A 24,082-nucleotide genomic window follows, 5' to 3' on the forward strand; every position below is an offset into this window, starting at 1 on the left:
GTATTTCTGGCAAGATAAAAGGGTATTTTTGATACTTGCTGAAATAGTCCCTTGACCGACACAGCATCTAAGGAATGGTAAACTGCAATATACTGTAAATGTTTTTTATTTTGCTTTTGGTTTTAGATAAGCTTTAATTACAAAAATTCTATTTTTATGAAGTTCATCTTTAGAACTAAAAAAAAAATAATCCAAGTAAGCAAATCGTTTTCTGGAATAACTTAACTGCACAATGTATCAAATAAATGTACTGTTTTAGACTGGTACTCTAATGCCATGTACACACGATCGGTTCGTCTGAGGAAAACAGAGCGATGGACCGTTTTCATCGGACAAACCGATCGTGTGTGGGCCCCGTCATTTTTTTTCCCATCGGTGAAAAAACATAGAACCTGTTTTAAAATTATCTGATGGTTAAAAAAACGATCGTCTGTGGGCAAGTTCATTGGTTAAAAATCAATGCATGCTCAGAATCAAGTCGACGCATGCTCGAAAGCATCGAACTTCATTTTTCTCAGCACGTCGTAGTGTTTTACGGATTTTTAACTGATGGTGTGTAGGCAAGACTGATGAAAGTCAGTTTTATTGGATATCTGATGAAAAAATCCATCGCTCCGTTTTCATCGGATGAGCCAATCGTGTGTACGTGGCATAAGGGCAATCTGTTGGGGTCCAATATCTATTTGTATAACTAAAAAGAAACACCCTGGTATTCTGGCAGTAGATAACACAGAAAAGCAAGCAGTCTGCTCAGCTAATTAAAAGCTGCTTTGGTGGCCTTAATGCTGGCCAAAGACTGTCAGATGCTGAAAATGACAGGTGCTGAGTGACCTGGAAAGTTTTAAGCTCACCACACCATAGCTTGTTACTCATCTAGTCACTGGGAAAATTGAAGAATCAGTCCCCACACTAAGGTCCTTTAACAAGTTTGCAATTTTCTTTATGTAGTTATGTCTTTCTATTGCTCCTTTGAACTTTGCATTGGATCATCTAATCAGCATGCAACTGGACCATGAATGTCACTGTATGTATTTGGCTCTTATGTAGGAGGATTCACTTCTTGTAAGTGTGATTTCTACTTCCTTATGAGATGGAGAAATTGAAGTTGCTCATTTCCCATTGAGTTATATGATGCTCAGGTAAATAATTGCTGAAACACACTCAAAATAGGGTATTTAGCTTGTGTAACTTAGCTTGCTTCTGTAGTGTAGTGTGTTCCTTAGCCCCAGTCTTGGAGAAAAGAATTAACCAAAAAGCTGCAGTACACGTAATCACTCAGGAAAACTATGGCTTTAGTTCAGACTCTGCTCTGTCAATCATTTCCTTAAGTGCACTCCATGTCGCTTGGAAGAGTTACATATTCCTACAACAACACTGCAGTTACAGAAGTCTTTTTAATTGCACCTAATCTTGGTCATATACTGTAATCCCTTTAGTATTAGTAAAATGGCTTCATCGGCATCCCTGATGTTACTTGTTTTAATCTGCAGTTAAAACTAGTCTACACAGTTGATGCAAGTACACCATTGCTACTTAATATTGCCACGCTGTGCCCGTTTACCTGAAATCCTGCTCCGTAGAAATATAAAACCCGAACAAACAATTGGTTCGAGGAAGATTGCATGCAGTTTTTCAATTTCCTGACTTCAAGCATTATAAAATAGGCAAACTCAGATCTAGCAACAGTATACAATGAGGGTCCTACTCTCTCACTATGCCGAATCTTTATCAAGTATTGCTTTGTTATGACAACAGTATTGCTTTTCTATCTTGAAAAAATATAAATCTAACCTGCAGAAAGACATTATTAATATTGTTACCATTCTTAAAAATCTGTTTTCAAATGACTTTTTAGGGTTTAACCCCTTGCAGACTGCCGCATTTTTTCATAATTATCGCTCTTATTTGTTTATAGCGCGAAAAATAAAAACCACAGAGGTGGTTAAATACCACCAAAATAAATCTCTATTTGTGGGAAAAAAAGGACATCAATGTTGTTTGGGTACAACGTTGCGTGACCGCGCAATTGTCAGCTGAATCGACAGTGGCAAATTGCTAAAAATGCTCTTCTATTTAACCGTTTAACTCAGTAAACATGAACACATTATAATCGCTGTGAGACATGCATATTAAAATGAGATCTGATTGCTAAAACACATTTTGAATTTAACAAAATCAAGTTGGCCTTTAGAATAACAAACACATATTTTAGTCAAAAGTCTGTAAACAAGGATGAAATATTTTTAACCTCTTTAAACTAAACTGTCCCTGCATCTTTGTATATGTGACTAAAGTATTGGATTTACTCCTTTCAGCTACACTTTATACTTGAGTTTATATCATTGAAATGCTTACCACATTTATATTGTGTGCATTTAATAGAACTGGTTCCATAATCTCTGTATTCAAACAGGGCAACATCTAAACTATATTATAGAAAAAAAAACTTTAGTCCTACGGAATACATAAAGTAAAAGAACGAGTCTCCCATAACAGATCATGTAAAATGAAAGTTCAGATATATCTGTGCTTTAATGTGCTTTATTTTGCAAAAAACAGATGTCCACATTCCTTTTACTTAAAGAAAAATATATTTTAAGCACACCCTTAAACAGATTTCTTGAACCAATAAAAAAACGTAAAAGTGATGTTTGATGAACAGTATTTCCTATGTTTAGAGCTGATCTTATCCGTTTTGGATTTAGAACAACTATAAAAAAATGCAGGGTGACTGCTGAGAGGCTAAATTTATGCAGTTATCCTTTCAGGTATGGAAAATATATGACCATATCTCTTGGTCATACTCTACAGAACCAATGTAAGTTTCAGCACTCCAAAGGCATAAAGGTACAATGATGTATAATAGTTGTGGGAGCAAAGAAATTAGGACCTTTGTGTGTCCTAAGTCCAAACAAAATGCACTAAGGTATATTTGTTAAAATGTTAACGTAGTTGAGCGTAAACTAGCTTAGGATGACCAAAATAGACTTGACTTTATTATATTTGCCAATATTCTTTCAATTTTTCTTTAACTTACAAATTTGGTTATCTCATATGTTCTAACAATGTCTAAAAAAAAAAACAGTTTCTAGTAGATGTAACAGTTTTTAAATAGAGTTATAACTGTAAGTATATAATAACTCTGTTCCAAGCATTTAAAAATGACAATCATTTAATATAAGACAATATATTTGTCTTGTGTCTATATTTGCCTCTTTGTCAGAAGGCATAAAACATCTAAAAATCGGTTAGTATTCGTTGATGATTCTAGATTAGATAGCAAAAATAGTACAAATGTAATTTTTTTATGGTAGTCATTGTTTTATAACTGGAGTTAAATTGGAAAAGAACATAAAGAAAAAAAAATTATTATTGATAAATGATGGTTTGTAATATTCAGGAGATTTGATGGCCAGGACTTTAACACAATTATATTAATTTATATGGTGTTTACTGAATATGTTGACACAATCCCTATTACCTTTTCTTTATCTAAATTACTTGATGACAGGACTTTGAAAGCTTAGGAAAAAACAACATTTGCTTAACAAAATAATATATATTCTATAAAGCTATAATGCTTGTTATTGAATAATGGTATTTAGTTATTCTTTGAGAGTATATACATACTTATTAAGCTCAGTTATCTGATTTATATTAAATTTCATGTTATATTAATGCAAACATCACTTCTAATGTAATAAAGGTCACCATTATATTAGTTTTTAAAATAATGTAATCTTTAGATTAGACATACTTAAATAGATATGATAAAATAAACGAAGATAACATTAAAGTTACATTTCTCAAAAATGTACATCCTTAGTATTGCATAGATGATTGCAACTGAACTACAGACAAGCTATTTAAAGTTCTCAGGGACACTTGTTGCAAGATAGGTCTTCCACAATTCCTAGTTCTGTTCAACTGTCATGGCTATTATAAACCAAACATTGTCACTCTCTGTGGATAGATTTTTAAAAACACAGTACTAACACATAGCTGTGAAGTACACCTGCCAGAAGAGATTATGGATGGGTGGTGGACACACAAACTGCTGCAGATATATCTTATCACTACAGCCTCTCAGAGATATACAAAACTTCTGGGTGATGCAACAAATCGGTGCCCACGCAAAGCTATAATATTCATCTTGATTTGAGCAACCCTTAAGATCAGGTTGCTCTTAGGATAAAAAAAGTATATTTTGTAATAGCTAACTTTACAACCCTTTATGGTTTTACATTAGTGGACTTCCCTATAACGCCATGTTACTATTCAAAGAAATGTATGTTTATCAACACCACCTAAGGCACATAATGTTGCTTTCTTTTATGAAAGTAGCAAGCAACAGATATTCCCCCCTTCACCCTCGCCCCATGCTATAGCTTAGTAGGCCTTCTTAAAACCTATAGGTCACATTTATTCACTTTAGCAGAATCAGAAAAGTATAAAAAGCATTTAAAGGCAGGATGAGGTTTTATTCATAACACCCATAAACAAGGAACTATTTAAATGCACTTAATTATTTTTTTTCAGATTGTCTCCCCCTGATATCTCATTGTTGCATGTGACTGCATTTGTGTGTAAATCGGTGTACACTCAGAAAGGTATGCCTTGTGCACCAAACTCTTTTCCCCATACAATCTTTACAAGATGCATATTTGTTGCCAAAAACACGCAGATCAGTAGAGAACCAAATTCAATATATCTTCTGATAATATGAAAAAATACACAGCCCTTTTTAAAATACAACCAAACTGCTATCCCATATTATGCTTTTTCCACCTACACCAGGATACATTGCCATTTCAAGTGTTCACTTACAAAAAGTAATATTGACAGATTAATAAAATATGGAACATACAATACTTTACACATACATTTTGGAAGATAATTTTTTGAACCTCATCAAGAGGTGATCTATTACCATGTGGTCTTGCTTTGATGTTTCAAGTAGATTACTAGCAGTTACTAGTAAAATCCCAAACTCTTCAATCTAGATTCCATTCTGTGCTGTAATTCTAATAAAACAGAACGTGTACAGTGCTCACATATAAACCCACTTCGACTTAACAAGTAAAAAGTTCGGTTCTGATAAAATATAATATTCCTACTATGAAATACAAAAATATGTAACAAGAGCTTATCGTTAGACTTCTGAATATTTAAAAAAAAATGTTCTTTTCATTAATCTTGTGTTCTCCTATGCCCTGTACATTTTCCTGGTAATATACTTTTGGTTTATCAGAGACAATACTTACATACATTAAAGCCAATGTGTAGTTTTATACACAATTTTATAAAGTGCAAGTAAAGTATGGCTATATTAGAAATAACAAAAAAATGTCCTGAGGAAACGTATCACCCTATGGCAGCACCATAGGAGCAGAAGAGGTGAATTCTGGGTAAAGCAATTGGGGTGATTACTTTAGACCAAACAAATACACTGTGCCTTGCACAGACTCAGAATAGAGTTTTGTGTCTGTTATCTGTTGGGATTCAGGCATTACATTCCATAATTGCTTTGGGCCCCACAGATAAGACCGTTCTTGTGGGAAACATACATGACATTGCTCCAGCAGCAATTGGGACTTGCCCTGTCATGTCTCTGGAGTTAACAGTTCAGTGCATACTTTATGCATATGATTTCCTCAGCTGCCTATGTTGCAGTCCTGAATTTCTATTTAAGACAAAGTATTTGCAGTGCATGTTTCACTTGTTTGTGTTTTCTGTACAGTCTTCTGGTATTTTTTCCTCTGAGCAGCTTCTCTCGGAGATTCTGTCGAGATTTTCTAACTCATTAAATCTCTCGTCTACGCATTGGGCAGTGAGCCTGGCCTCTGGGTCATGGTCCCAACATTCTGTTATGGTTTCACATACAAGCTGGATACCCTGGGGAAAGATACAGAAATTATTTAGTGTACAAGTAAATACAAATATTATATTTTTCTACATACTGCTTAAAGCTGATCTCTAAATATCTAAATGCACAGGAAAAAATTGGTTACAGCTGTTATCCATTCAAAGGATTTGCATTTCTGTCTATCTAGTCTTGAGATTTGCATAGCCCCTAAAACAGCACAGCTAGGGTTACAATACTTACAGTTAAGGAACACGTAGATGTACTGGGGGAGGGGCATACTGGGGGTACATAGACTTGAAGGGGGTACATAGGCATTCTAGATGCACAGAGATGTTCAGAGAGTATGGAGGGGTACCTGGGGGGGATAAGCAGAGACTTGCTGAGGGTAAGGAGGTGTGTTGGGGTACAAAGGTGTGCTAGGGCATGCAGAGGATGTTGAAAGGTGCATAGGTATGTGTGTAGGTCTGCAGGGGGGTGCAGAGATGTGTTGGTGGATATGGAATAGTGCTAGGGGTGCAGATGTGTGCTAAGGGGTGCAGAGGTCTTCTAGATTTATGAAGATGTGTGGGGGGTTAGAGAGCCATGCTGGGTGTACAGAGATGTGTTTGCGGAGGGTGGGTACAGAGGTGTGCTTGGCATGGAGAGCAAAATTGCATTAGGGGGCCAGGAAAATGTTTGCCCAGGGTCCAGGTAATATTAAAGATGGCCCTGCCTTTATAGCACATTTAAAAGCAGTACACCTAATTGATTTCCGGTCTAGATCCCCCCTTTCCCAGTCTGACTGATGATGTGCAAGAGATCGCAACATGCTGATGCCATGTCAAATTCAAGTGCTTATACAAATTAAATATAAATAATACATTTATAGTGTACATATGGGCAAAATCAAAATTGACATTAATGCAGTCTCTCACTAGCATTGACCTTAAAAATATGCCTGTCAGAAGATCAGTTATTTCTCTATTTCCTTTAATAAGGTGACAACTAATAAGGTGAAATCGGTCAGCAGCACCATCACCCTGTGAACAGGGTCATTTTAGATGGAGAAGTCGTTTTAAATGGACTAGAAAAGACAAAAAAAATGTACCTAATTCCAGACCATTTTAAACACTACTGCCATTGTTATATGGTTTGTCCTAATACCTCTAATACCTCTAACTGCCACTTTAGCTGGATAGCTTGGCCTGTTACAGAAGTGGAAAGACAATATATTTACTGACAGGATCAATAGATATTAAAACTGTCACCCTGGGAACTCTGAAAAACAAAAACTGCTGTGTTAATAAACTTTTATATTTTTAACTATATCCCTGTTTTACTACCGTGCCTTTAAAGTCCATGATTAGCCCCTTGTATTTTTCTTTTTTTCCCAATTATATTAGGACGTGGTACTTTCACTACTTCAATGTATCCGCAGCACCACTCTGTGTGTTGATACATGTTTCTCTCATTTAAACTGTGTTAATGATAGTGACACACTGCATTGTATATGTCATACATTTCATTTTCTTCAAGTTCATTTAGGGACACAAAGATTCGTAGAATATTGGATTATACTCCTGCCTACAGGAGGCTTTGGACAATAGCAAACAAAAAACAGTGATCACTTTGGGATAACTCCTCCTAACCTCAGAATGCCTTAGTTTTGTATAAAAGCACTGCCTTTTAATGAACTCCAAGAATATAATTATACGTACGAATATTCAATATACTTTTTCCATTGAGGGACACAGGATTCATAAACTATTGGGATGTCCAAAAGCCTTCCAAATGAGGGGTGGGTAACAGCCACAAAACACTAACAGGCCCACACAACAACAAAATGTCATCAGGTGTGGCCTGAACATCCATTTGGTAACATGTATAATGTGTTAAAAGAAGGCCAGGTGGTAGCCTACTGATAATTTTATGAAGTCTCATCTTTGAACAAGTGAAAAAGATGGCTGCAGGAATAACTGATATGTCATGGCAGCAAACTTACACTTGTTATGGATATCAGAAATATTACATTACAAATAACTAAATAAATATATGATTAATATGTTTTTTATTACCTGGTGATTCAACCAATTATTGGAAAGTTCAGGTCGACCTCGATCCCTGAGAACATTATCCTTCATGCTTTCAACACACGGGTGCTCTCGTACTTTGGTTCCAAATGGAGGTTCATAATCTTTTACTTCTACAAAAAAAAAGCAAATTATGTCATTATTTATGTCATAAAATGTACAGACCTTTTTATAAGTAATATGTGTTTCCTGAGACTTATAAAAGTTATAATGTTTAATCTGAATGCGGAAGACCATTGTAAATATGCCAGAACAAAAAGCAACCTTTATTCTAACCAGTAAAACAATGTTAGTATCATGCAGAGGTGGGCTGTATCAAAAACAATAGGCCTTAGGCTGGGTTCACACTAGTGAAAATTGGATGCGGATTTTCCCCGTATCCAATTTGCATGTCAAGGGATTGTGACCGACTCTCTATAGAGTCGGTTCACACATCTCTTGAGCGGCTCCAATGCACATTGCACAGGAGTCCTGTGCGTCTTCTGGTTTGTTTCAGGTCTGAATTCAGCCCAAAATTGGACCTGAAATGGTGAATGGGGATGCACTGGACCCCTGCTGTGAGCCACTCCATGCTGTGGTGTGAACACAGCCTTAATTACCACTAATCCAATAACTAATTCAAGGCTGTACTTGTAAGCTGCAAATCCACTTTGTCTAAATTTGATCATGCATGATAAATAATTGTTCTGAGGGTGTTCCTGTCGACACCACCCAGCTCGACAAAATCAATATTTTTAACTCAATTTTGTTGAAGAAGCCAAGCAGAAAAATTATCGGCAGAACAGTATCTGCATCTAATCAGATAAAAACACTAATAAGGAGAGAAAAAGGACGTCTTGGTGGCTGCACTACTGTGCAAATCAGCTTTATTTAAAATCTTTTGTGGGTGGGTTCTTTTCTTTCCCCTTTGTTCTGATTGCCCTGTCAGTTTCACCTGTGGATGGTATACTGACTAGACTAGGTCTGACAGCGGTGGTTGAGACTGTTAGTGTAGTGTGAAACATGTCAACGGGTCACTGTGCTCCTCCACTGCTATTTCCTTGATGTTTTTACCCTGTTTGGTGATTTTCTAAATGAAGGTGATTTCAAAAGTAGTGCGGCCATCCAGACTTCCTTTTTCTCTCATCACTTGTTCAGTGCTATTGCAGTAGTGTGTGGCTGGTAGAACTGGAAGGGTATTTTCTTTCTTGTTCATACAAACACTGTTTCTTGTTGTCAAAATACAATAGCCAGAACTGCAAATTTTGTCCATCCACACTGTTTATTTTGAAAAAGGGGGTTTAGTAATTTCAGACTACAGGGCTGAATTAGAGAAATACTAAAGTGCATGACTAGCTGAAGGCTGGGTACCAAACTTTATTATATATATGATTTGCCCGAACACTTATAACGGTGGTTCACCCTCCATAACAACTTTTAAGCATAAAATGAGGCATAGTAGCGCGAGCTACAGTATGCCTGTCTTTATTTTTTTATCCCCGTACTCACTGTGCACTCGTAGAGACAAGATTACGACTCCCCGCGGGGAATGGGCGTTCCTATGGAGAGGGAAGGTGATTGACGGCCGGCTCTGGCACGTCACGCTCCCCGAAGACAGCCGGAACAGGTCTCGGATCTTCACGGTGCTATACGGCGCCTGCGCACAGACTATGCGCAGGCGCCGTGAAGCGCCAAGTCCTATTTCGGCTATTTCCGGAGAAGCGTGACGTGCCAGAGCCGGCTGTCAATCACCTTCTCTCTCCATAGGAACGCCCATTCCCCGCTGGGAGTCGTAATCTTGTCTCTATGAGTGCACAGTGAGTACGGGGATAAAAAAATAAAGACAGGCATACTGTAGCTTGCGCTACTATGCCGCATTTTATGCTAGAGGAAAAAAAAATGTTTTTATTTTTTTAATAGGGTGAACCCCCGCTTTAAGCTGGGTTTACACTGTTGCACTTGTAACTCACAGCAACGTGCCTTACCGACGTACGTGTGTTGCAGTGCACCTCAACACACAATAACGCATTACTGTGTTTTGTGGTGTACTGCATTAAAAAGAAAAGTACACACAATTTTTGGCATGCATATGTGTATACCCAGTCTAAGGGAGCTAAGGCTTATTAACCGCCTGCTTCTCAGAAGATATAGATATACTGTGTGTGTGTATATATATATATATATATATATATATATATACACATGGCCTTGACAGCAAGAGAGGAGATGTTGTTACATCTGTGATGAATGAAGCCAGAAGCAATGAAGATTTTGTCAGTTAAGGTTACAGTGCTGTGTTTCCCTGGTTGTTACAGCCAGAGAAACATCTGATCAAAAGAGCTCTGTTTGATTGGATGCTTTGAAAGCAGGGGAGACATCTGGGGTCTAATAGACCCCCGATGTCTCAATAAAGAGTACCTGTCACTGTCAAAAGCTATCACAAGGGGCTTGTTCAGCCCCTGTGATAGCAATACTGTAAAATGTTAAAAAATCTAAAAGCACTAACGTCCTCCTGTGCTTGTACACATATTTAAATGATGATTTACACTACACATGTGAGGTATTGCCATAAACCCTGGAGTGAGAATAATAATTTTAGTGCCATAGATTACGTGTAACTCTAAACTGATAGCCTGTAAAGACTTTTAAAATGTTGCTTATGGACAGTTTTAGGTACTGCAGTTCGATACCATTTCACAGGCGTGCACAATTTTAAACCTTAACATGTTTAGAATCTATTTACTTGATGCAACATCATATTTTATATGTTACAAAAAAATTGGTATTTTGTTGTTTTTCTGTGCATTAAAATTAATTTAAGCATATTTGTTCCTGAAAATATGCTTTTAATAAACATCTGCACTAGTATTTTGCAACCATTTTATTCTTACAGGCCTCTGCTTTCAAACAATAAAATATATGGGGGTCTAAGTAATTTTCTAGCAAAAAATAAAAAACAAAGAAAGTGAGTATTTAACCACTTCCATACCAGGCATTTTCACCCCCTTCCTGCCCAAGCCAATTTTCAGCTTTCAGCACTGTCACAATTTGAGAATTGTGCGTTCATGTGACATTGTAATTAATTTTGATATTTTTTTCCCCCACAAATAGAGCTTTCTTTTGGTGGTATCTGATCACCTCTGCGGTTTTTATGTTTTGCGGTACAAACCAAAAAATAGCGACAATTTTGAAAAAAACACAGTGGGGCAGATCCATGTACCTTTGCGCCGGGCGCAGCGTATCTAAGATACACTACGCCGCCGTAACTTATTTATTTTATTTTGAATCCTCAAAGAATTTGCGCCATAAGTTACGGCGGCGTAGTGTATCTCTGGCGGCGTAAGAGTGCGGAATTCAAATGGATGTAATGGGGGCTGGTTTTTGTAAATACGTTGTGACCAGACGTAAACAACGTTTTTTTTTAACTGCGCATGCGCTGTCCGTGGGGGTATCCCAGTGCGCATGCTCGAAATTAAACCAGAACCAGCCAATGCTTACGACGGTGACGTCATTCTACGCAAATTCCTATTCGCGAACGACGTAAAAAATTCAAAATTGGACGCAGGAACGATGGCCATACTTAACATTGAGTACGCCTCAGAATAGCAGCTTTAACTATACGCCGGAAAAAGCCGAACGCAAACAACGTAAAAACAATGCGCCGGCCGGACGTACGTTCGTGGATCGCCGTAACTAGCTAATTTGCATACTCGACACGGAATTCGACAGAAACGCCACCTAGCGGCCGCCGAAAAATTGCAGCTTAGATCCGACGGCGTACTAAGACGTACGCCTGTCGGATCTAGCCGAGATGCTGTCGTATCTTGTTTTGAGGATACAAAACAAAGATACGACTCGCAAAATTTGAAATTACGCGGCGTATCAATAGATACACCGGCGTAATTTCTTTGTGGATCTGCCCCAATATTTATTACTTTTTGCTATAATAAATATCCCAATTTTTTTTTGTAAAAAAAAATGTTTTCCTCAGGCCGATATGTATTCTTCTACATATTTTTGGTTAAAAAAAAAACGCAATAAGCATATATTGATTGGATTGCGCAAAAGTTACAGTGTCTATAAAAAAGGGGATATAATTATGGCATTTTTTATATTATGTTTTTACTAGTAATGGCGGCGATCTGCAATTTTTGTCAGGACTGCGATATTGCGGCGGACAGATCGGACACTTTTGACACTATTTTGGAAGCATTCACATTTATACAGCGAACAGTGCTAAAAATATGCACTGATTACTGTATAAATGTGACTGGCAGGGAAGGGATTAACACTAGGGGGCAATCAAGGGGTTAAATGTGTTCCCTAGGGAGTGATTCTAACTGTGGGGGAGGAGACTGACTGGGGGAGGTGACCAATCAGTGCCCCAATGTATAAAGGGACACACCATCAGTCTTCTCTCCCTGACAGGATGTGGATCTCTGTGTTTACACACAGAGATCCACGTCCCTGCTCTGTGACGAGCAATCGCAGGTGCCCGGTAGACATCGCGGCCGCCAGGCACACGCATCGGGTCCCCAGTGATGCGGCGAGTGCGTGCTCTCCTCACTGCAGGGAATTCCAAGACGTCATATGATGGCCGCCCGGAGGGACGAAGGGTTCCTGCGGCCGTCATTTGACTATGCACCAGGCAGGAAGTGGTTAATAATTCTAGCACACATAATGCTGTATTTAATACATTTTTTGGTTAGCAAAATAAAATGTATCTCTAAGCAAAACCTTTGTTTTAGTTTTGGATAACATTATGAAGAATTAGTTCCCCTTTCAATTTTTGTTGTTGTTGTTTGTGTCTCTATTGGAGAGATTCACCCCTCAATTTGTACTGGTAAACACTGAAAAAAGGAAGGGAAGATAGGGAAAAATGATTTTTTTTATTTAAGTTATGCCCAAAACAAGAAGTAGGGAAGCAAATGGAAATGTGCCCAGTAGTACACAGGCACTAAAAAAGTAGCCTAGCAGGGGTTTTAACCCTTCCTACACCATTCAAAATGTTAAATACAAGCTTTGGCACATTATATAGGTACATAGTTCGTCTGGTTGAAAAAAGAAACAAGTTTATCTAGTTCAACCAAGGATTCAACATTAAGCTGTGAAAATATTAATGACATGTTTCTATTTTTCTTTTTTCTTTTTTTACTGTGGCCTAGAATATTTCACTTTTTTGCATTAGTGCTTTTATTGCTATAAAGTCAAATAACTAACAAGCAACACTTATTTACTGCTACATTATGAACATATAATGGTCAAAGAGGTATACCTGTTACTGATCTCTCATGAAAAGTAACAAAGACAATATGGAAATAACACTGAAACTTGTCTGTCTAAAAACCACGCAGGAACAATGTATCGCTAGACATATATTAAGCCACAGGAAGTAAAAGCTGTATATATATTTTTTGGAAACTTTTAACCATAAAGACACTCAAGCTCCTGCATATTCTACAGGTAAAGAAGGAAAACACTATGGCCCGGATTCACAAAGCACTTACGCCGACGTATCTCGAGATACGCCGCGTAAGTCTATCTATGCGCCGTCGTATCTATGCGCGTGCCCACAAAACTAGATACGCCTGAAAATAGGCTGCATACGACCGACGTAACTTTTCTACGCTGGCGTATCGTGGGCGCATATTTACGCTGGCCGAAAGGGGCGCTCCCATTGATTTTCTATGCACATATGCAAATGAGGGAGAGATACGCCGATTCATGAACGTAGTTGCGCCCGGCGCATAATATACGCGGTTTGCGTAAGGCGTACGTCCGGCGTAAAGTTATTCCATATATAGGAGGTGCAACTCATGCAAAGGTATGGACCAGGGAACAGAGCTGTTGTATTTTACGTTGTTTACGTAGTACGTGAATAGGGCTGGGCGTAGGTTACGTTCACGTCATAGGCAGTGATCCGGCGTATCTTAGGGAGTAGTTCCAACGTGATTCTGCGCATGCGCACTGGGATGCGTCCACGGGACAGCGCATGCGCCGTACGGTTTTCGTATCTTTATGATACTCAGTCCATCATTTACATGGGGTCATGCCTCATTAGCATGTCTCACGCCCACTTTAACCTACGCTGGCTTACGTCGAGGAAACCCAGCGTAGATTTGGGGGCGAGTGCTTTGTGAATACTGTGCTTGCCTCTGTGCGCTGCGTCAGGGTAGCGTATATTCGATACGCTACGCCGGCATAAATATGCGCCGATGTATGTGAATCCGGGCCTATGTTTATGATTAAAATATAATTCATATAATTTGTCTTTTTAATCTACCTAGAGTTTAACTTTACCACCTTTTACTTTACATTGCGTTAAAAAAAGGTATTGTATAAAGTGGGGAACTGTTACTCTTTCAGAGTCTAATTGCTGTCTAAGTTACTTTTGAGGGACTTTCCCTTAAGTTCTTTTCCCAAAGATTGCCAACGAATTAGCAGCAATATTATCTGCCAGAGGTTAATATTCTTTTCAATTATATCCATGTCTATAAAGGTTCTGACTGGAATTCCAGCTACAATTAGTGTGAGCATATGCCTAGTTCTACTTACAAAGTCCCTTTCAGTGGTCATCAACGCTGCCCTACAGGGCCCACTAACAGGCCAGGTTTGCAAGATAACTTAAATACATCACAGGTGATATCATTTGCTGCTCAGTGATTGCAGTATTCTAGACTGCATCTCCCCATGGTAATACATAAAACCTGGCCTGTTAGTGGGCCCTGTAGGGCAGGGTTGATGACCACTGCCTTAGCTTACCATTCACTACACATGTATTTGCTAATAAAGGGGGCTCTTTACCAGCATGGGGTAGAGCTTAACACAGGAGGAACAAGGCGTAAAGGATAAGTTAACGTGTCCTAACATGTTGCGTGTTACACTAGTATTTAGCGTGTAACATGTTGAGCAACCACCACCTCACCTCCTTGATCTGCCCCCTTCCTGTGACAGTGGGCAGGGGACCCTCTCCCCACACCCGCTGTCAGCCTATATGGCTGCGTCATTCATTCACACAGTTCTGTAAATTAATGAATTACAACTACCATCAGCCATTGTGGCTTATGGCCTGTAGTTCTCAATAACCTGCAGAGGCATTGGTGAGTGCTCTTGTAGTCCATTGAGCTTCTTGGACTTCAGTAACTGCTTGCCCATATCGGAGGTATGGACAGGCACTGTACTGACAGTCTGCAAGAACCTGACATTGCACCCACGATCTGCTGATTGTGGGTAGGGTTGTCCCGATACCGATACTAGTATCGGTATCGGGACCGATACCAAGCATTTGCCCGAGTACTTGTACTCGGGCAAATGCTCCCGATGCTTCACCCGATACTTGTCCTGTGTCCTCCTCCAGCCCCCCCCTCCCTTTTTATGCAGTCTCTCAACCTCTGTGCCCCCCGCCGCTGTTTCCTTCTCCCTCTGTGCCCCCGCCGCTGTTTCCTTCTCCCTCCGTGCCCCTGCCGCTGTTTCCTTCTCCCTCCTGTCCCCCGCCGCTGTTTCCTCCTCTCCCCCGTGCCCCCCCTGCTGTTTCCTTCTCTCCTCCGTGACCCCCGATGTTTCCTCCTCTCCCTCCGTGCGTCCCGATGTTTCCTTCTCTCCCCCGTGCCCCCCCGCGGTTTCCTTCTCTCCCCCGTGCGTCATGTTGTTTCCTTCTCTCCCCCGTGCGTCCCGATGTTTCCTTCTCTCCCCCCGTGCGTCCCCCGCTGTTTCCGTCTCTCCCCTGTGCCCCCCCCCCCGGAACTGTCAGGATGGAGAGCGGCGGTAGGAGCCGGTAAACCCGGCTCCTTACTGTTACGAATGGACAGAGTCAGCGATGTCCATTCACAGAACTGAATCATCGTAACCTGTTGATTACAATGTTTCAGTTTTATGAATGAAGAGAAGACGCTGTCTTCTCTGCATTCATTTTCAGCGCAGCTGATGCTGCTGAGAAAGGGACAGGGGAATCTGTATCCCTAGTCCCTTTCTCTGTCTCAAAGGGGAGATGTCAGAGGTCTGTTAAGACCCCTGATATCTCACCAAAGCCCCCCCAACAGGGTTGATTAAAAAATAAAATAAAAATTGCAATAAATAAAAAAAAAATAAAAAAAAATGTAAATGGTAATAAAAAATTCAAAAACACACTGACAATCCACTACAAAAGAAAAAAACGCCACTGTCACATCACATTAAAAAAAAAAAAAGTATCGGTATTCGGTATCGGCGAGTACTTGAAAAAAAGTATCGGTACTTGTACTCGGTCCTAAAAAAGTGGTATCGGGACAACCCTACACAATGTCAATGCTTTACAGGCTCCCAAGAAAAAGAAAAATACATGCAAGGTGAACTTAGCCTTTAGGCTGGCTATACGCAACAGATTTTTGAATGAACAGTCATATGAATATTTGCACAAACATTTGTACAAAAATGATTTGATGACAGGATGAATGACATTCGAAAGTACTTTAAAATTTAATTTGTTTGTAACATTAAATTTTTGAACAAATGGAATTTCCCAAATGAAAATCGCATACACTGTTAGAAATGTGTAAGTTCAAGAAAAAATGTCCATGTTTCTTTGAATATTCTCATCGCTGTGGTCAAACGTGAGCATTTATTTGACCCCACTCACTTTAGAAAATGTAATGAACCTTCTTAAAATGAAAAGTTTCAAACAAAATTCTACTAGTGCATACCTAGTTTTAGTGTTGATGTGCACAGACATTACTAGGGTCACGCATCCAGGGTCCTCCCCAGGCACAAAGTAATTGATGTGAAGATACATTTTTACTGGAAATTATGTTTTTCAGTACCCGACATACAAAGCCAAGCCATAGATGATGCTTTTTTATTTTCGTTTAACCAGTAGGTTCAGTCAAAAATATAAAATAAAAAATTGATTACCCACCCAAAGAGCTATTGTATTCTGACAGCGGGGAGAGTTCTGCGCCATAAGAATGCAATGATCAGTGTGGCCAGCTATAACCGGCAGCACCAACCAAGCAAAAAATTCCAAGAAGCTGTATACAGTTTACATACCCTGGCAGAATTTATGATTTTTTTGGGCATTTTTCAGAGAATATGAATGATAACACAAAAACATTTCTTTCATTCATGGTTAGTGTTTGGCTGAAGCCATTTATTATCAATCAACTGTGTTTACTTTTTTTAAATCATGATGGCAACAGAAACTACTCAAATGACCCTGATCAAAAGATTACATACCCTGGTGATTTTGACCTAATAACATGCACACAAGTTGACACAAAGGGGTTTAAATGGCTATTAAAGGTAACTATCCTCACCTGTGATCTGTTTTCTTGTATTTGGACTCCTTTCACACTGAGGCGCTTTGCAGGCGCTATAGCGCTAAAAATAGCACCTGCAAACCGCCCTGAAAGAGCCACTCCATTCACTCCAGTGTGAAAGCCCAAGGGCTTTCACACTGGAGCGGTGCGCTGGCAGGGCGCCAGAAAAAGTCTTGCCAGCAGCTTCTTTGCATCCTAAAGCCCCCTGCCCATTGAAATCAATTGGCAGCACTGCCGAATTGCCGGCAAAGCGCCGATGTAGAAGAGCTTTGCGGGTGCTTTTAACCCTTTTCGCCCGCTAGCGGGGTTTAAAAGCCACTTGCTAGCGGCTGAAAATCTCTGCAAAAATGACGGTAAAGCGCCGCTCGGGTGTGAAAGCACTCTTAGTGTGTGTGTATAAAAGGTCAATGAGTTTCTGGACTCCTGACAGACCCTTGCATCTTTCATCCAGTGCTGCACTGACGTTTCTGGATTCTGAGTCATGGGAAAAGCAAGGAAATGTCAAAGGATCTGTGGAAAAGGCTATTGAACTGTATAAAACAGGAAAGGGATATAAAAAGATATTCAAGGAATTGGGAATACCAATCAGCAGTGTTCAAACTCTAATCAAGAAGTGGAAAATGAGGGGTTCTGTTGAAAACAAACCACAGTCAGGTAGACTAACTAAAATTTCCGTCATAACTGCCAGGAAAATAGTTTGACTTCAGGTGAAATACAGGACGTTCTGAAAACATGTGGTGTGGCCGTTTCAAGTTGCACAATAATAAGGCACTTGAAGAAAGATGGGTTGGGTTGCATGGTCGAGTCGCCAGAAGAAAGCCATTACTAAGCAAATGCCACAAAGTATCCCGCTTGCAATACACCAAACCACACAGAGACAAACCTCAAACCTTCTGGCACAAAGTCATTTGGAGTGATAAGACCAAAATTTAGCTTTTTGGCTTCAACAATAAAGGCTATATTTGGAGAGGAGTCAACAAGGCCTATGATGAAAGGTACACTATTCCTACTGTGAAACACAGAGGTGGACTGCTGATGTTTTGGGAATGCGTGAGCTACAAAGGCACAGGAAACTTGGTAAAAATTGATGGCAATATGAATGCAGTATGTTATCAAAAAATACTGGAGGAACATTTGCATTCATCAGCCAGGAAGCTGCGCATGGGACGTGACATTGACAATGACATGACAATGATCCAAAACACAAGGCCAAGTCGACCTGTCATTGGCTACAGCAGAATAAAGGGAAGGTTCTGGAGTGGCCATCTCAGTCTCCTGACCTCAACATCATTGAGCCACTCTGGGGAGATCTCCAAAGTGCAGTTCGTGCAAGACAGACCAAGAATTGACAGGAACCGGAGGCTATTTGCCAAGAGGAATGGGCAGTTTTACCATCTGAGAAGATAAAGAGCCTCATCCACAAATACCACAAAAGACTTCAAGCTGTCATTGATGTTAAAGGGCGCAATACACGATATTAAGAACTGGAGTATGTAAACTTTTGATCATGGTCATTTGGGTAGTTTCTGTTGCCATTAGGATTTAAAAAAGAGTAAACACAGTTGACTGATAATAAATGGCTTTCGCCAAACACTAACCATGGGTAAAAGAAACGTTTTTGTGTTATCATTCATATTCTCTGAAAAATTGACAAGAAATCATAAATTCTGCCAGGGTATGTAAACTTATAAGCACAACTGTAAATGTCGATTTTCGTACAACCACTCTGCCCATAGATGGATGCAAATTTAGCAGGTCCCTACTGAATCTGCTGAATCTCAACCCTGTGGCTAATTTTAGGCTTCATGGATTCATTTAAAGTCAAAATTTATGAAATATAATGTGTGTATATACAGTACAAACACACACACACACAATCTAAATTTATACAAATTTCCAGAAACCAAAAAAATTATCCCAACAAGCATTAAAATGTATTAGAATGCCTAATTCATCTTTTCTGATGTTCTACAGAGAACATTTAATTTTACAAAAAAAAAAACAGTAATTAAAATGTTTTGTGGTTACTGTCCAAATGACCTTTTAGAGGGCAAGCTTATATAATTGAAATATTTCCAAAATGTTTCAGCTTCTTCTACTTTATCTAGTTTGTTATTGTAACCTCTAACTAATGCTCAGTGACAGAACAATTTACGCATCAGAGCCTTGGGGATATGGCTCCTGTAAATATTCATACAGGCCATTCTACTGCCGAGGTCTAATGAAAATACCAAGAGGGGAGATACATTCAGCTCATGTTGTTTTGAAAAATCAAGACACTGCAGGAATTTGTTCAAGGGTTGCTGTGTAAGACGCAAAGTATAATAATTTACAATGGTATGCCATGGTTACTAATGCCTTCACCTTATATTACCTTCTTTAAAATCACAGCAAGAAATAGATACAGCTCAAGTACTGGGGAAAATGCATTCTTGCCCTTTGGTCATTATAATTATTGGTTTTGCTAAGTACAATTTAAAAGCGCTGAAACGTTGCACAGCATTTATGAATTAATTTGAATAAATCTGCGATAAAAAAAGTAAATATTAAAGCCTATCTACTAAGCCCCAAACAAAAATATACTGTATTGCAGGTTATCAATCCTTAGATGCAGAAGCTGCATTCAATTTTTTTCCCCTTTGTTTTCACCTGTTGATTTGGCCAGTAGCACACTTCTTGTCCTAGGGTAACTTCTCTATCTCTGAAGGAGCAACGGAGACACTTTTGGTGAGCAGCACTGTCTGTGGAAGTTAGTGTTAAATGCACTAGCAGATTTAGATGGACTAACAAATCAAAGCTGAGCTCCAGCTCACACTTTTAAAGCAGCTACAGAAAGAGTTTATTTTCCTTGTTGGGTAAAGGTTTTGCATTGATTAACAAGCTTACCATTGTAAGCACTCCTGTCAGTGTTAAATGGTTTGTCTCAACCCTCTAACTGCCACCTTTGCTGGACAGCTTGGTTTGTTAGAGGGAAGTTGAAAAATAAAAAGACTTACTGGCAAGGCCAACAGTTCAAACATTTACAAAGGGACACAGAAAAACAAAAACTACTCTGTAAACACTAGTAACAGACTACGTCATATTTCATACCTCATTTTGCCTTTAGTACACTCTGAATTGGGGCGTATCAGAATAGAGGTATGTGTGGTCCCATTGCTGACCTTGATCTGTCTGGTGCAACCTTCTGGGCTGCTCTCATTTTGCTTGTTGCACCATTAAGTAAATTAATGACCCACAGCTAGAATTGAACCAGAAATGTTGGAGCTCCTGATATGTATACCTGGTCAGTTATTCACTGGGGTTGATTTACTAAAGAAGCATCAAATGTTAATTTTGCAAAGTGAATGCTCAAATAGCTTAGGTAATAAGTTAAAGCTATGTTCATTTCAACTATCCAATTATGTGCAAGCAAACCTCTGGGTTTAAAATGTAAAATTTACTTTAGTATGCAAAGTAAACTTCAACATATTTACTAAGCCAAGTAAACATTAACTTTGTTAATTGAACACTCTCTGCTCCTTTTAGTAAATCAACTCTAAAAATTAAAAAAAGTATGGACAAAGATGAGAAATGTTAGGCCGCGTACACACGGCCGGTCTATCCGATGCGACCGGTCCGAATGACCGTTCTCATCGGTTAACCGATGAAGCGGACTGATGGTCTGATGTGCCTACACACCATCAGTTAAAAAACCGATCAAGTCCAAAGCGGTGACGTAAAACACAACGACGTGCTGAGAAAAATGAAGTTCAATGCTTCCAAGCATGCGTCGACTTGATTCTGAGCATGTGCGGGTTTTGATGCTTTTGCGTACTAACCGTCGGTTTTGACCGATCGATTAGGCGTCCATCGGTTCAATTTTAAAGCAAGTTCTAAATTTTTCGACCAAAGGATAACGGACCGATGGGGCCCACACGGTCGGTTTGGACCGATGGAACTGAACTTCAGTCCGTTTTCATCGGTTTTGTCCGATCGTGTGCACAGGGCCTTAGACTTTCAATCACCAGCTGGAGATGGCAGTGCCCATATTTTATTAATGCCAGATACCCTTTAATGACAGGCCTCATATGCAAGGCCTCATTAATCTCACAGTTACCCCGGATCATCTAAGGCAACTTTTTTTTTTTCATATCGTTTTAATTAAAGCAGAGAAGCGCAATGTACAACTTAGATTATGCACAGTTCAATATAAGAAAAATGTAAGCAATCATAAAGTATAGGTGTAAAATCGTGAAACACATATATGATATTTTGTGCAGTAAATCCATGTGCATATGACTATTATCCCATGTATAATAGGTAAAAAAATCGAGAACTAAACATAAATTAACATCAAACAAACAAACAAACAAACACCACAAATCAGTATTATGTCTTTAAGCTTAGCTACCATTGGGAATTCTGTCCTCTGCAACTAAGGTAAAGGTGCTTTTTTTCACCTCAATGCATCCTTTGCATTAAGGTGAAAAAACACCTTGCAGTCTCCACCCCTGAGCCCACGTTTTAAGTTTGTATAATGTACATTTTATTCTCCAAAAATGTCGGGCAGCAGGCTGTCATTTCAGGTTCTCAGTAAAGAAATGCATTCTGTTAGTAGATTTTCCATGTTTTTTCAGGGTATAAAAAAGTTGTAGGGGGATGGCTCATGAGATGTGAATTCTGGCCCTGGAGAAAGAGAGGCGGGGGGGGACAAAGAAAAAGGGAGAGAAAGAAGAAGGGGATAGAAAGAACAAGAAAGATGGATAGAGAGAGAGAGAAAATGGGAAGAAAGGAGAACAGAGAGCAAACGGTAGGGTCAAAAATATTTTGAAAAAGTTATTGGGGGGGGTGACACCATATTTTACCGCACCAGGTGACACCAACCCTAGTGACGCCACTGGAGATGAAGAGTATAAGAACCAGCCAAAACATATGTCGCAAGCAGGGGGAGAATGCAATATCTTGCTGAAAAAGTTTCACATTATCAAAGAGACAGAAAAAGAGATCAGGGAGTAAAAGAAAGCAAGGAAAAGGAGAGAAGTGACCGATTTTACACAAAACCCCACAGTCTCTCCTCTGGCCTTGCATGCAGCTCCCCTGGCATGCCTCTTCCAGAAAAGCACTGTGTCACATTCACCGACCTTCTCCTGCCCTGAGTCCATGATGGAGAACTTAATTGGACATGCGTTCCAATAGCTTCTCCAGTCCCTCTGTTCCGGGACACCTCCTCCATGACCGAGTAAGGATGAGGCTCCCTCCCAGCTCTCCCGGGCTTCTACGCTGAGGCGCTCACCCACCCAGATGGGGATGGCCCTCCTGCTGCTATCTAGCACTCCATTCTCCACGTCTCTCAGCTGACAACTCCCCTCCAGTGGGCTAAACCTGAGCTTATATAGGAGGCCTGCCTCCTGCCAATTCCAGTTGGGGATTGGCCAGGGCTCCTCACATGAGCTCCCTGTCACTCCAGTCCTCAGCCATGCCCCTCTTCCAGAACATTCTCCCTGATAGCAGGGGAGGCGCCCAAGAACTGAAGCACGGGTGGTCACACCCACTGCTACACTAACCACTCCCTGCCCCCAGATCAAAACAAACAGGCCTAGTCTGAAGCATAGGCCTGCCTAAATGTACCTGCTCTGGCAGCTACCATACAAAAATCTTCACTCTAGCACCTACCTATGGTAGAGGGTGCTACACTGATATTTATAATTTCTCCCCTTATTTACCACATTTGTATTATGTCATCTACATCATGCTTATCCTTTTAGGCTTACTCCTTTATTTAATACATGTTTAAAATTTAATTCTGTACATTTACCTTGTATGTGCTTAACCTCTTCGCTCTCACATTATACCTGAAAGATGGCTACAGCGCGGGCCTAAATTGTCGAGAGGGCATCCTACTGAGCATGCGCTGCCTGCGTGCCCCCTGTAGGGTGCGGGCGGCAAGCTCTGTGATCAGCGAGCCAATGAGAAACAGCTGATCACAAATCAGAGTAAGGGGCCGATCCAGGCCACTTACCACGTGATCAGCTTTCAGCCAATGACAGCTTATCACGTGATGTAAACAAGACGGTAATCTGCTTTTTTCCCCTCACACTGACAATGTGTGACTTGTGTAAACAGGACATCGGTCCCGCACACAGAGAGCCACTGCCACCTCATCAGTGCCCACCATTGCCAACTACCAGTTCTGCCAATCAGTGCCCATAAAAGCCTCATCATCAGTACAACCTATCCATGCTGCCTATTAGTGTCACCTACCAGTGTTTATCAGTGCACATCAGTGCCCCCTATCAGTGCCCATCAGTGCCACCTATCAGTGCCATCTATCAATGCAGCCTCATCAGTGCCTCCTGATCAGTGTCCACCAGTGCCATCTCATCAGTGCCATCTATCAGTGTCCATCAGTGCAGCCTATCATTGCCCATTAGTGCAGCCTATCAGTGCCCATCAGTGCAGCCTCATCAGCGCACATCAATGAAGGAGAAAAATTACCTGTTTACAAAATGTTATAACTATTAAAACTGTTTTTTTTTTCAAAATATTCAGTCTTTTTTTGTTTGTGTAGCAAAAAATAAAAACCCCAGTAGTGAATACCACCCAAAAAAAGTTATTTGTGTAAAAAAAATTATAAAAAAAATAATTTGGGTACAGTATAGCAAGACTGTGCAATTGTCATTCAAAGAGTGACAGCGCTGAAAGCTGAAAATTGGCATGGGCAGGAAGTGGGTTTAAGTGCCCAGTAAACAAGTGGTTACATTTTGTATTGTATGCTTATTTATTTTCCCCTTATTTTATCTATTCCAAAATTGATAAAATGACTGTAAAACAGAACTAGTTTCTAGAAAATATATAGCCTAGTATTATAGAATAATTTGGTCCAAACTAGATAAAGCCTA

At 39.8% G+C, this 24,082-nt stretch overlaps 1 protein-coding gene across 1 annotated transcript in view; it reads right to left on the reverse strand.

Moving 5' to 3' along the window:
• Positions 1–3,655: 3,655 nt before the first annotated feature.
• TGFBR2 (transforming growth factor beta receptor 2) overlaps positions 3,656–24,082 on the reverse strand; it is a 124,393-nt gene continuing 103,966 nt past the window's right edge. The window contains exons 9-10 of the mRNA XM_040353090.1: positions 7,921–8,048; positions 3,656–5,895 (exon numbers count right to left, since the gene is read on the reverse strand). Of these exons, the coding sequence (XP_040209024.1) occupies positions 5,716–5,895; positions 7,921–8,048 (308 nt within the window). The 3' untranslated portion in view covers positions 3,656–5,715. The remainder of the gene's footprint in view (positions 5,896–7,920; positions 8,049–24,082) is intronic.

This window comes from Rana temporaria, chromosome 5, assembly GCF_905171775.1.
Source record: "Rana temporaria chromosome 5, aRanTem1.1, whole genome shotgun sequence".
NCBI lineage: Eukaryota > Metazoa > Chordata > Amphibia > Anura > Ranidae > Rana > Rana temporaria.